Source organism: Somniosus microcephalus, chromosome 2 (genome assembly GCF_052327205.1).
Source record: "Somniosus microcephalus isolate GS21.2 chromosome 2, FLI_Smic_1.0, whole genome shotgun sequence".
Taxonomy (NCBI): Eukaryota; Metazoa; Chordata; class Chondrichthyes; order Squaliformes; family Somniosidae; genus Somniosus; species Somniosus microcephalus.
In genome coordinates this window covers 255,013,428-255,028,135 of record NC_140988.1, presented here as the reverse complement: position 1 = coordinate 255,028,135, position 14,708 = coordinate 255,013,428, and the positions used below count along the sequence as shown (strand labels likewise).

General features: G+C 45.8%; 2 protein-coding genes across 6 annotated transcripts in view; one reads left to right on the top strand and one right to left on the bottom strand.

Moving 5' to 3' along the window:
- trappc13 (trafficking protein particle complex subunit 13) overlaps nucleotides 1-13,676 on the top strand; it is a 92,129-nt gene extending 78,453 nt beyond the window's left edge. For 3 of the 5 annotated variants that reach the window (XM_085970999.1, XM_085970982.1, XM_085971018.1), the window contains 3 exons: nucleotides 47-147; nucleotides 4,802-4,952; nucleotides 12,401-13,676. In XM_085970999.1, the coding sequence (XP_085827125.1) occupies nucleotides 47-147; nucleotides 4,802-4,952; nucleotides 12,401-12,508 (360 nt within the window). In that variant the 3' untranslated portion in view covers nucleotides 12,509-13,676. The remainder of the gene's footprint in view (nucleotides 1-46; nucleotides 148-4,801; nucleotides 4,953-12,400) is intronic. The other 2 variants (XM_085971009.1, XM_085970992.1) reach the window with 1 other exon arrangement.
- The window catches only part of LOC147123335 (small glutamine-rich tetratricopeptide repeat-containing protein beta-like), a 127,296-nt gene that overhangs the window by 17,270 nt on the left and 95,318 nt on the right, over nucleotides 1-14,708 (bottom strand). The gene's annotated exons all lie outside the window — the stretch shown is intronic.

Sequence of the window (14,708 nt, the reverse complement as noted above, 5' to 3'; positions counted from 1 at the left end):
TTCCTGTTTGGAGCTCAGCAGTGTTTCTCGTGTGGTTTTATTTCAGGCTCCTGGATATGGTGATGTAAGACTTTCCTTGGAGATGATCCCAGATACAGTAAATCTTGAAGAACCTTTTGAAGTCACATGTAAAATAACTAATTGCAGGTAATAGTAAGACCGCTGATGAATGCCGAGTGTAACTGAACTGATTTTAGCTCATTGGAGGGAAAACATTTTCAGCCTGAAATGTTGACCCGCCCCCCCCCCCCACCCCACCCAAAAAAATCTAAGTAAAGTTAAAGATGGAAATTTTTAATTGACTTTGCTTGAACTTTATTTTTGCTTTCCTGCATAGATATCCTCTTTCTGGTAGCCACACTCAGCAGGGAGTGATTTCCTATGGAGCTACTTGTTAAAGGGCTCTGTAGCTGACATCAGCTGAGTGGCTCCCTGCTGAGTGTGGAGACCTGGAATGGTAAGCCATCTACAGGATAGTGAAATTTAAAAAAATCCTATCTACAGGGTAGGCATTCTTAAAATTAATATTTACATGCGCTCTCTCACTTCTTTAATTTAGTGGATGAATTTATCAGGTGATGGATGAAAGCCACACTATTCTATTACAGCTACTTTAATGTGAATCCTTTTTTTATCTTTGATATACCTATCAATTCAGTTCATGAAAAGCGACGAGTTAAGTTAGTAACTATAGGTTTTTATTGGCTAAATAACAGAGCCCACCCTCGTGGGTGATCGGATCCAACAAGGAGGAATACCAGCCAGTCGACCACCTTTATACCTGGGCAAGCAGGCGGAGCCATGGGCGGAGTCAGCTGTGGTCAGCCCAGGTATAACAGCATGACAAGAGGTGACCTTGTGTAGTGATACAACAGTGTAAACCGTGATAACCATAGTGTAATGATATAAACAGTGATAACCATAGTGTAACGATAGTGAACGATAAAAGTGGTTTACCACAATCTTAAATGAGGGGGGAAAGTCTAATACGAGTATATAGTATTCCACCATCTATATAATTTAAATAAATATCTTCTGGTAAATAACATTGCTTTTATCATTTATCTTGGTTCCCATGGAGAGTCTTTTCTGGCACAGCTTCCTCTCGCGAGCTGCTTTGATGACTCCTATTATGGGTGCAGCTTCATAAACGAATCCAGAAATTGGCACTTGGGATCAGTCTGAATGCTGATCTGAAAGCGGCAAGGTATGGGTACTCATCCAGCAGTAACTCTTCTTGACTCCTGCTCTCAGTTCGGTATCCAGGCTATAGTCCAAGCACAGATTTTCAGGCAACTCTATCGAACTGCTCCTAGATGCTGCATAACTAATGTTGCAGGAATGGGTTATGAAAGGAAGAGATCTAAAACAACTGGCCTCAATAAGAGGCAATTGAATGAATATGAAAACACCATCTCCTACATGGTAGGAGAAATATAATTCACTTTTTAATGTTGCATGGATGGGTGAATTTTTTTCAATCATTTCATGAACATTTTTGGTTTGTAACCATTTAACCACTAAACCGTAGCAATAATTTTACAATGTGTACAGGTAGACTATCCTTTATCCGAAAACCTCGGGACCAGCCGTGTTTCGGTTTTCGGAAAATTTCGGATTTCAGAAAGTATTTTATAAGACTGGGAAATTTGTCGGGGGTCGGGGTCGGCGGGGGGTCGGGGTCAGCGGGGGGGCGGCGTCGTGCGCACGACTTACGCTGAACGAAAAAACTTCCGGTTTTTAGAGGTTTTCGGAAGTTCGGATAAAGGATAGTCTACCTGTATTGTAGAAAATTATTTGGGAGTATTCACGGTAGCTGTACGAAATAATTTACCAAAATAATTTAGGTTTAAAAAAGTTAGTCACAAAATATTTAATTGCCTTAAGGTTTTTTGCAGGCAGTGATTTTAAATACGGGTGTGATAATGAGAGAAGGCTGTAATTGCTGTGCGTCTGTTGCACCTGTCTTAAACAAAAACCTACCTAATTATTTAAAGATGTGACTAGTAACAATGAATTTAAATTGGAACATCATGATGTGCACAGTACCTATGTGACCATTTCAAAATAAATGCTGCCAAACCTTGTAGTATCGTTAACACCAATTATGCAGTGTGACTATTCTTAGTGTTGTGACCAAATTTTATTTGATACATATGGGACGATGCCCAGCAGGAGTTTGAAATTTCTTTTGCTATAGATGGCGTAGTGATGGGGATTTGCTATTTGACATTGTGTGCCCTACATACAGAATGTCGACGTCCTATCTAATAAGCTGAGTTACGTATTATTTTGTTCTTGGGATGTTGGCAACGTTGGCATTTGTTGCCCTGAGAATCTGGTTGCAGGCATTCTTCTTGAACCACTGCAGTCTTTGTGGTGATAGTATTCGGTAGGGAATTTCAGGATATTGACTCAACAGTGAAGAAGGAACAGCAGATGTCCAAGTTAGGATGGTATGTGACTTGGAGGTGATGGTGTTCCCATGAAATTGCAAATTTTATCCTCCTTTATGGCAAAAGTAGCAGGGTTGGGAGACACTATCGAAGTAACCTTGGTAAGTTGCTGCAGTGCATTCTGTAGACAGTACATAGTGCAGCCATAGTGTGCCAGTGATTTATGGGGGTGGATATTGAGTCTAATGGCAGGTGCACTAACCAAGTGAACTGCTCTGTCCTGATGATCTCAATCTTCCCCAGTGTTGTTGCAGTTGCACCCATCCAGGTGAGTGTATTCCATTACGCTCCTGACTTGAACCTTGCAGATAGTGAAAGGCTTTGAGGGATCTGGAGGTGAGCCAATATATGCAGAATACCCAGCCTCTGCTTTGTTCTTGTATCCATGGTGTTAATGTGGCAGGTTCAGGTCAATGGTGACCCCCCACCCCAAGATGTTGATGGGGACTCAGCAATGGTAGTGCCATTGAATGTCGGGGGAGATGGCTCATTTATCTCTCGGTCTTGATGGTTATTACTTGCCGCTTCTGTGATGCAAATGTTAATTGCCACTGGCTAGCCCAAGCCGGGCTGTTGTCCAAGTCCTGCTATAGGCTGGCATAGGTTGCTTCATTATTGGACGAGTTGTGAATGGGGCTGAATACTGGAATCATCAGTGAACAGCCCCACTCCTGACCTTGTGGCAGAGGGAAGGTCTTGGATGATGCATCTGAAGACGGTTAGGCTGAGGACACTTCCCTGAAGAACTCCTGCAGCAATGTCCTGAGTATGTGATGATATAGCTTTGGAAAGTTATGACCATTTTCCTTTGTGACCTCAGCCACTGGAAGGTTTTCCCTTTGACTTCCATTAACAGTTTTGCTAGAGTTCATTGCTGTACTTGGTCGACCGCTGCCTTGATGTCGAGGGCAGCTATTATTACTTCCGGCATTCAGCTCTTGCATCCATGTCTGGCTCAATGCCGAGATGAAGTCTGGAGCTGAGTGGTTCTGGCAGAACTGGGTGTTCTTGGTAACTAAGTGTTGCTTGATGGCACTATTGCTGACTCCAGCATTTTGCTATTGAATGGGAGGAGCCAATAGGGCAGTAATAGGCTAGGTTAGATTTATCTTTTATACATGATTTATCTTGTACACAATATTCCACATTGTCAGGTAGATGCCAGTGTTGTAACTGTACTGGAACAGGACAGTTATTCAGCACTGCAGCAGAAATATTATTTGGGCCCATACTCTTTGCTGTGTCCAGTGTAGTCAGCTGCTCCTTAATGTCACGTGGAGTAAATCGAATTGGTATCTATGATGGTGGGGATCTCTAGGATGGCAAGTAGAATCATCCATTCGGCATTTTGACTGAAGACACTTACAAACACTTTATCCTTCTCTCTTCCACTCATGAGCTAGGCTCCACCATGATTGAGGATGGGGATGTTAATGGAGCCTCCGACCCGATTTTAAAAAAAAAAAAAAAAAAAACAAATCTGCACCTACCTTCAGGCTTCCAGACTTCAGAGACTTCGGGTCCTGGGCCTGCAGGCGTACGCTTGTGTAAAGGCCCATGGATCCCAGGGAGGCAGGTGGCTCGCAAGTGTCCCTGGGATCATGTGGGCCAGGTCCTCCTATCAGAAAGGAAGATTCCTAATATGCTTATAGGGATTCCATTTATGAACAGAATCACCATAAGCATAGGAGGAATCCCCAAATAATTAAATAATTTTTACAACTGGAATAAAAATAAATGTTCCCATTTTCATAATTAAAAGTCCCTTCATTAAAGCATTCACAATAAAAAATTTAATTTTGAAAAATAATTTTAAACATTTTAATCCGGGCCAAAATTTAAATGTTTGTGCATGATTTTTAATTACACTTTTAATTTAAGATTTATATTAACCCTTGCACTGGTGAAAGCCGGCCCTATGCCTACTTTTACCAGGCGTAAGGGTTTTGTGGGCATTTGCTGGGCAGTAGTTGGACAAATAGTCCAACACTACGCCAGCGAAGTGATTTTTGGGTCAGTGCGGATGATCTGTCGAGGTGAACCATGACAGATCACAAGTTCTGGGTTTTTGCGCATGCACAGCGCATGTGGAAACCTGGATCTTGCGGGGCCTTTTACAAGCCATGCACAATCCGGGCCAATATCTTTACTAGGTCCATACTTCATTCTACAGTATGCCTGGGTTTTGGCACATCTATGTTTTAGATTCGCGAGAAGTAGAATTGTTATACTGATGTATGGCTCAGACTGGTCACTGTCGTGTGAGAATAATTCAAATCTTTATTTTTATATAGCTAAATGTCTGATATACTGAGCTGTCTCATTCACAGTTTTTCTTTCTTTAGCAGTGAGAGGACAATGGATCTGGTGCTTGAAATGTGCAATACAAATGCAATTCACTGGTGTGGAATTTCAGGAAGACAGCTAGGAAAGTTGAGTCCAAATTCCTCTTTACATCTTGCACTCAAGCTATTGGCCTCTGTGCAAGGTTTACAGGTAAATGCTATGACTGAAAAGAGCAGTAGAATCATAGAATAGAATGGTTACAGTGTGGCAGAGCCACCAAGGGGACTCTGATCTTATGTACATAATTATCTTTAACTAATTGTTAGCTACAGAATGAATCTGTATCTCTGTTCATATTATCGCATGTACATAGCGCGGTCCCTTTAAGACTGAGACCCAACGCGATGACGTGATCACGTGATCCTCCAGCGGCGGGAAAACGTGATGACGTCATGGCGTCTGACCAGGGAGGGGCTCTAGTCAGTCCTCGTGGAGCTAGCAACCAGCACAGACCTGTTATCCAGCTTTCCATTGTTTTACTGTTAAACTCTGTTTTAGTATTAAACCTCGTTTGTTTGCTAGACTGACTCGATCTCAGTCCTTTAGTTAGGAATCTAGCCGTTCCTACAGTGGTGACCCCGAATTTTCGTGGTCAATTTTCGCGAAAGAAGCGTAACGAAACATGGAAGCACACGCCGTGGCTTTGAAACTCCCACAGTTTTGGGAACAACATGCTGCCTCCTGGTTCGTCCAAGCAGAAGCACAATTCGAACTCCGTAACATCGCCACGGATCAGACCCGCTACCTCCACGTGGTCTCCGCACTCGACAGCTCCACGGCCGCATGGATCATCAGCCTGCTCAAAACCCCCCCAGAGGCCAGCAAGTATGATGCTCTTAAATCGCGGTTAATACAGGTCTTCGGACTCACTAAGGCAGAGCGGGCCGCCGGCTGCTCGCTATGCCCGGCCTGGGCGATTCCAAGCCATCTGAGTTAATGAGCCAGATGCTCACGCTCCTGGGCTCCGAACCCCAATGCTTCCTTTTTCGGGAGTTATTTCTGAGTCAACTCCCCGAACAGGTTCAAGCCGCTCTCGCTCGATCGGACACCACGGATTGCGCAGCACTGGCTGCAGAAGCAGACACGGTTTATGCGGTCACGCAGCAATACTGCTCCGCCACGAGACAACTGTCCTCCGCGGATGCCGCCCCGACGCCTCCATCCACCGGCTTGTGTTTTTACCACGCTCGTTTCGGCATGAAAGCCAGAAGCTGCCGCCCTCCTTGCAGTTTCGTGCCTAAAAAAAAAAACAGCAACCCCGGCAGCAGCCCCAGAAAAGGGGGATCGAGTTTAAGGTACGGGCCGCGGCCGCGATGGCGATTGGGAATTCCGGGAAGCTCCTCTACATTACCGATTCCCTTCCGGGCCGGCGCTTTTTATGCGACACCGGGGCGCAGTGCAGCATCCTTCCCGCTTCAGTACTTGACATCCAGTCTGGGAGGCACGGTCCTGCCCTCGAGGCAGCTAATGGCGGGGCCATTCGTACCTTTAGCAAACGGCAAGTCTGGGTGTGCTTCGGCGGACAATGGTTTCAGTGGGAATTTATCACAGCCAAAGTTTCACAAGCCATCCTCGGCGCGGATTTCTTATGCGCCAACAACCTCTTGGTAGATGTCCGAAACCGTCGACTGGTCAACGCGGCTACCTTCCATTCCATTCCGTGCTTCCGCAGTTCCGCGCCGGCCCATACTGTCTCCTGCGCGTTACCCTCACCCGCCTACTAAGTGAATTCCCGGATCTGACCAAGCCCACCTTCTCCGCCTCGGCAGCTAAGCATGGTGTCCAACACCACATTACTACGACCGGCTCCCCAGTGTACGCACGAGCTCGGCGACTGGAACCCGGTAAGCTCGTGGCAGCGAAGGCCGAGTTTGCCACGATGGAGCAGCTGGGGATTAATCGCCGGTCGAATAGTCCCTGGTCCTCGCCCCTACATATCGTTCCAAAGCCCGGCGGCGGATGGCGGCCATGTGGGGACGACCGTCGACTGAATGATGCAACGACGCCCGATCGGTACCCGATCCCGCACATTCAAGACTTTTCCGCCCATTTGGCGGGAAACTCGATCTTCTCCAAGGTCGACCTCATCCGGGGCTACCATCAGGTCCCCGTACACCAGCAGGACATCCAAAAAACTGCGGTTATTACTCCCTTTGGACTGTTCGAGTTCCTCAGAATGCCTTTTGGGCTCAAGAACGCCGCGCAGGCCTTTCAGTGACTCATGGACTCGGTCCTGCGGGATCTTCAGTTTTTATTTGTCTATCTGGACGATATCCTGATAGCCAGCTCCACCAAAGCGGAGCACGTCAACCATCTCCGCACCCTTTTTCGGCGCCTCATAATCAACCCGGCCAAATGCCAGTTCGGCCTACATCAGATTGACTTCTTGGGCCACCGCATTACCCAGGAGAGTGCAATCCCGTTGCAGTCAAAGGTCGAAGCAATTTCGGCATTCCCGAAGCCACAGTCCACCAAAGCCCTCCAAGAATTCCTGGGCATGGTGAACTTCTATCACTGCTTTGTGCCGAAGGCAGCACAACTCATGCAGCCCCTCTACGAGGCCCTCAAAGGCAAGATGGGAAAGGATGCAATAACCTGGACGGCGGCAATGGACGACGCTTTCGACAACACAAAAACCGCTCTAGCCAATGCAACTATGTTGGCGCACCCTCTGCCAGGAGCCACCATCGCCCTCACCACGGACGCTTCCAACTATGCCATAGGCGCCGTGCAAGCACAGTGGGTCAACGGGTCGTGGCAGCCACTGGCGTTCTTCAGCCGCCAACTCCGGCGCAACGAACGCAAATATAGTACTTTCGACCGTGAGTTGCTGGCACTGTTCCTGGCCATTCGCCATTTTCGTTTCCTGTTGGAGGGACATCCCTTCACCGTGTTTGTAGATCACAAACCACTGACTTTTGCAATGGCCAAGACCGCCGCACCGTGGTCGGCCCGACAGCAGAGACGGCTAACTTACATTTCGGAATTCACGACAGACATCCAGCACGTAGCTGGCAAGGACAATTTGGTAGCCGATTGCCTTTCTCGCATGCCCGTACGGGCAGTCCAGTTGGACATCGATTATGCCCTCATGGCCACCGACCAAGCATCCGACCCTGACACGCAGTCGTATCGCGCCGACACCTCTAGCCTCCAACTGGCCGATGTGCAATTCCACGCAGCAGGCACCTCGTTGCTCTGCGATGTCTCCATGGGGGATCCTCGCCCGATCGTTCCAGCTGCCTGGCGCCGCCAAGTCTTCGATGCCATCCATGGGCTTTCGCACCCGGGTGTGAAAGCATCCCAAAAATTACTGTCGGCCAAGTTCGTCTGGAGAAGAATGTGTAAGGATATCCGCGACTGGGCTAACACCCGCGTCGTCTGTCAAAAGTCTAAGGTGCAGCGCCACGTCAGGGCCCCATTGGCCACGTTCGCTGTGCCAGAACGGCGATTCGACCACGTCAACGTGGATCTCGTCGGACCGCTGCCACCGTCCCAGGGTTACACACACATTCTAACCATGGTCGATCGTACTACCAGATGGCCCAAGGCAGTACCTTTGGCGTCTACTACGTCTGCCGATGTAGCCAGAGCGTTCCTCTCCTCGTGGGTCGCACGTTTCGGCGTTCCGGCAGATATTTCTTCAGACCGCGGTCCACAATTCTCGTCTGAGCTCTGGAACGCTGTGGCCCAAGGTCTTGGCACCAAACTCCACCGCACTACGGCCTATCACCCACAGGCAAACGGTTTGTGCGAACGTTTCCACCGATTGTTGGAGGCTGGCTCTCAGCGATGCCTTTAAGGCGCCGGCTGGGTGGATAAGCTTCCATGGGTCATGTTGGGGCTGCGCACGGCACCCAAAGAGGACCTGCAATCGTCTGCCGCAGAGCTCGTGTATGGTCAGCCGCTCCGCGTACCGGGAGATTTCCTGCCGCTTCCCACCGCGCCGTGGTCTGCGGCCGACCAACTCGGCAACCACCGGGAAATGGCCAAGGCTTTCGCGCCCATTCCGACTTCGCATCACGGCCTGCCATCTTCGCACGTTCCAGCGGAGCTAAAACATGCTGAATTTGTATTCATTCGGCATGATGTCCATAGGGATCCGCTCAAGGCTCCCTTCACAAGACCGTTCCGCATAATAGAGCCCGGCAACAAGAGTTTCTCGGTTGACATCGGTGGTAAACCAGACCACATCTCCATTGATCGTCTCAAACCGGCGCATCTGGACATCGACCGGCCAGTAGAGACTGCACAGCCGCCACGCCGTGGCCGCCCTCCAGCTGCATCCGCACCAGTCCGAAGGCTCCCATCCGCCAGCCCGCCCGCTGTTCAACAACGTTCACTCCGAGAATACAGGAGTCGCTCTGACAGGCTTGTCAGACCTCCTAGTCGATTGGCTTTTACTGTTAAAGACAATTCTGGGGGGCGCATGTGGCAGAGCCACCAAGGGGACTCTGATCTTATGTACATAATTATCTTTAACTAATTGTTAGCTACAGAATAAATCTGTATCTCTGTTCATATTATCGCATGTACATAGCGCGGTCCCTTTAAGACTGAGACCCAACGCGATGACGTCATCACGTGATCCTCCAGCGGCGGGAAAACGTGATGACGTCATGATGTCCGACCAGGGAGGGGCTCTAGTCAGATCTTGTGGAGCTAGCAACCAGTACAGACCTGTTATCCAGCTTTCCATTGTTTTAGTGTTAAACTCTGTTTATTAGTATTAAACATCATTTGTTTAATAGACTGACTCAATCTCAGTCCTTTAGTTAGGAATCTAGCCGTTCCTACAACATCACAGAAGGAGGCCATTCAGCCTGTCGCGTCCGTGCTGGCTCTCTGCAAGAGCACTTCAGCTAGTCCCACTCCCCCACCCTTTCCCTGTAGCCCTGCAATTTTTTTCTCTTCAGGTACTTATCCAATTTCCTTTTGAAAGCCACAATTGAATCTGCCTCCACCACCCTTTCAGGCGGTGCATTCCAGGTCATAACCACTCGCTGCGTAAAAAAAGTTTTTCCTCATGTCGCCTTTGGTTCTTCTGCCAAATCACCTTAAATCTGTGTCCTCTGGTTCTCGACCCTTCCGCCAATGGGAACAGTTTCTCTCTATCTACTCTGTCTAGAACCCTCATGATTTTGAACACCTAACAAATCTCTCAACCTTCTCTGCTCTAAGGAGAACAACCATAGCTACTCCAATCTATCCACATAACTGAAGTCTCTCATTCTTGGAACCATTCTTGTAAATCTCTTCTGCACCCTCTCTAAGGCCTTCACACCAGAATTGGACACAATACTCCAGTTGAAGCCGAATTAGTGTTTTTAAAGGTTCATCATAACTTCTTGCTTTTGTACTCTATGCCTCTATTTATGAAGCCCAGGATCCTGTATGCTTTTTTTAACCGCTTTCTCAACCTGCCCTGCCACCTTCAACGATTTGTGCACGTATACCCCCAGGTCTATCTGTTCCTGCACCCCATTTTAGAATTGTACACATTAGTTTATGTACTGCCTCTCCTCGTTCTTCCTACCAAAATGTATCACTTCACACTTTTCTGTGTTTAATTTCATCTGCCATGTGTCCGCCCATTCCATCAGCCTGTCTATGTCCTCTTGAAGTCTATCACTATCCTCCTCATTGTTCATTATACTTCCAAGTTTTGTGTCATCTGCAAATTTTGAAATTGTGCCCTGTACACCCAAGTCCAAGTCATTAATACATATCAAGAAAAACAGTGAGCCTAGTACCAGCCCCTGGGGAACACCACTGTATACCTTCCTCCAGTCCACAAAACAACTGTTCACCACTATTCTCTGTTCCATGTGACTTAGCCAATTTCATATCCATGCTGTCACTGTCCCTTTTATTCCATGGGCTTCAACTTTGTTGGCAAGCCTATTATGTGGCACTTTATCAAACGCCTTTTGGAAGTCCATATACACCACATCAACCGCATTGCCCTCATCAACCTTCTGTTACCTATCAAAAAACTCAATCAAGTTAGTTAAACATGGTTTGCCTTTGACAAATCGGTGCTGGCTTTCCTTAATTAATCCGCACTTGTCCAAATGACTCTTAATTTTGTCCCGGATTATCATTTCTAAAAGCTTCCCCACTACTGACGTTAAACTGACTGGTCTATATTTGCTGGGTTTATCCTTGCACGCTTTTTTGAACAAGGGTGTAACATTTGCAATTCTCCAGTCCTCTGGCACCAGCCCTGTATCTAAGGAGGATTGGAAGATTATGGCCAGTACCTCCGCAATTTCCACCCATACCTCCCTCAGAAACCTAGGATGCATACCATCTGGTCCTGGTGACTTTTCTACTTTAAGTACAGCCAGCCTTTCTAGTACCCCCTCTTTATCAATTTTTCTTTATATTTTTTTCCCTTGTTTCCTCACATGGTAGCTGTTAATGTTGCTGCCATCATCATTCACACATCATCTAGAGCCATCTTTTGTTTCTTAACATGTCCCATTACCTCTCCTTTTGCCTTGCACCATCATCCCTTTTGTCAGTCAGTCTCTCCTGCCTATCACAGACCTTCCCTTTCTTCTTTCCTCCCCATCTCACTGCCCCTGCTTAAAAAAAATCTCTTCCCAAACTTTTTGCAGTTCTGACTAAGGGTTCGACCTGAAATGTTGACTCTCTTTCTCTCTCCTCGATGCTGCCTGACCTGAGTGTTTCCAGCACTTTCTGTTGTTAATGCATATTACATTGTGGTTTTTGTTTAATCGTGCAATTACTGCTGTGACAAATGCTAGCAAGGATGAGGAAAAAGTTGTTCAGTAGAAAGACTTGCATTTATATAGCACCCTTCGCAATCTCAGGACGCCCCAAAGCACTTTACAGCCAATGACGTACTTTTGAAGTGTAGTTACTGTTGTAATGTAGGAAACACAGCAGCCTATTTGTGCACAGCAAGCTCTTGCAAACGGCAATGTGATAATAACCAGATAATCTGCTTTTTAGTGATGTTGATTGAGGGATAAATATTGGCCAGGACACCAGGGATGACTGCCTTGCTCTTGGAAATAATTCCATGGAATCTTTTCCGCCCACCTGAGAGGGCATCTCTGAAAGCCGGCACCTCCGACCGTGCAACACTTTGAGTACTGCACTAGAGTGATTGCCTAGATTTTGTGCTCAAGTCTCGAGTGGGACTTGAACCCTCAACGTTCTGACCCTGAGGCAAGAGTGCTACCACTGATCCATGGCTGAGATGAGAAACGTCCTTGTTATATTTACAATACAGTGGAACTGTACCTGCTGGTAATGCAGGAGCACAATGTGGTAACTTTTAATATATTGCATTTTTGTTTGATTTTGCTTCCTATTTAACTCTTCACGTGCTTCATTGTTAAAGGGACACTGTCTTCATGAAAAATAACATGTTTTGTTTGAGGAACCAGGATAGCTATGCATCACTTTCATCTGTCGCATGCAAATTATGTGCGATGTTTCAACAAAATGCAAACACTGCCCTTTTAACAATTTTGAACAAACTTTGCAGTCTCCTCCAGTGATATTCTGTTTACAGTTTGTCTATACTTCCTACAACTTCTAATTTTGTTGATTTCTCTTTTCAGAGTATTTCTGGATTGCGACTGATGGATACATTTTTAAAAAGAACATATGAGTATGATGATATCGCACAAGTATGTGTGGTCTTTTCACACTTGAAGCCAGAAAGCTAGAAGCATCTTCTAGCAGTGGTGTCCCCTTCCTATGGTTAGCTGTGGACCAGTGGTGATGTGACCTGCTTTTCCACTAGTGAAAGACTACCACCATGTTTGTATAAACCAAACATTTAAAGATTTTATCATTTTAAAAAGTCTGCTGATGCTACCATCTGTTTGGAAAATGTTAACTCTGGGGACTGAGTGGTTGAGTGGATTGATGCACTGTACCTTGCATCTATGGGACCTACTTTCAAATCCGAAACAGATTGATGGGATGGTAGTATTCTCTGCTTGCTGGCTGTAGAGGTCTTGCATGAAATAAGTTTGAGCAGTCTCGATCCACTTCTTATTGGCCACGAACTCGCAACAAAAAACTGTTGTTTGCCACTAAATTGGTGATCTCATTCAGCGAAGCCAAAGGCTGTGGGAAATGGGAAACTGTCTCAAAGGTGCAGAAATGGAGTGCATTTCTGAGGGTGGAGCTGAAGCATGTTGTGGAGGCACAGTAGAGGGAGCTTTACTTTGCATCTAATCGTGCTATACCTGACCTGGGAGTGCTTCATGCTGACACAGGATGCCTGAGATGGAAAGTGTTCCATTCCCCAGCACTTAGCAAGGCTCGCACTGTTGAGCATAAAATCCATAGAAAAGTATTTTTTTTAATAAATATTTGCTCAAAACTGGTTTTAACTTCATGTGAATGTAATAAAGCTTTAAATGTACTTATAAAATGGTCTAAACTGTACATCGCTTTTGAAAGAAAATATGTTGCAACATTCTAGTGCTTTCACCGTTAGAATAGTGGTGACCATCATTATGACTTCAACTTTTTTGATGAAATCATTGTTTCTTTTACCATTTTATTCTTGGTAACAAATTTCAAGTGACAACTGTCTATACCTGATGTTCTGTGCAGCTGGAAATAAAATGAAGTGTTTGTAGGGCTGGGGATTAAAGCTTTTAGGAGCTCTGAAAATGTTGATTTTTCTTTCCCTCCCTTGTTCCTCTTTCCATCCGCTGACCCCCTCATCAGAAGAAAGGAGACAGAAGGAGGGGGGGAGCAATAACTTTATTTACATATGTTTAAGGAATCTATAATTAACACTTAGAGAAATTTGAGCTGATTAGAGAGAGCCCACATGGATTTGTAAAGAGTATGTCATGTCTAACGAACCTATTTACATTTTTTGAGGAAGTAACTAAAGTAGGAGACAGGGGAATGTCTATGGATGTAGTTTTATATAGATTTTCAGAATGCATTCAATAAGGTTTCACAAGAAACTCTTTGCTGAAGGCAAATTATTGACCCGATCCAGAGATTGGTTAGGCGGTAGAAGACAGAGTAGGGATAATGGGTATGTACTCGCATTGGAAGGAAGTGACTAGTGGTGTCCCTCAAGGATCTGCTGGGGCCTCAACTATTCACTATTTATTAATGACTTGGATAACACAACAGGCAAGTGTGAAGTCATCCATTTTGGATCAAAAAAAGATAGATCTGAGTATTTAAATAGTGAAAAACCACGAACAGTGGAGGTCCAAAATGATTTATGGGTCATGTACACAGATCACTAAAATGTTGTAGTCAGGTACAAAAATAATCAAAAAGCCTAATGAAATGTTAGCCTTTATAACTAGAGGGTTAGAATATAAAGGAGAGGAAGTTTTTATGCAACTATACAAATCACCAGTTAGACCACATCTGGAGTACATTTCTGGGCACCGCACCGTAGAAAGTATATATTGGCCTTGGAAGGAGTGCGCTACAGATTCACCAGAATGTTACTAGGGTTCCAAGGGTTAGATTATGAGGAGCGATTACATAAACTTTTATTTCCTGGAATGTAGAAGGTTAAGGGGTGATTTGATTGAGGTTTTTAGGATTTTGAAAGGAAGGAAGTTTCGGACATGGGACATAACCTTAATATCAGAGCCAGGCCATTCAGGAGAGAAATTAGGAAACACTTCTTCACGCAAAGGGTGGTAGAAGTGTGGAAAACTTTCCCACAGAAAGCAGTAGATGCTAGCTCAATTGATAGATTTTTGTTCGACAAGGCTATAAAAGGATATGGGGCAAAGTCACGTGGCTGGAGTTAAGATACAGATCAGCCATGATCTTATTGAATGGGAGAACAGGCTCGAGGGGCTGAATGGCCTACTCCTGTTCCTATGTTGAGGATAACAGAAGTACTTAAAGATCCTAGGGAAAAGTCTA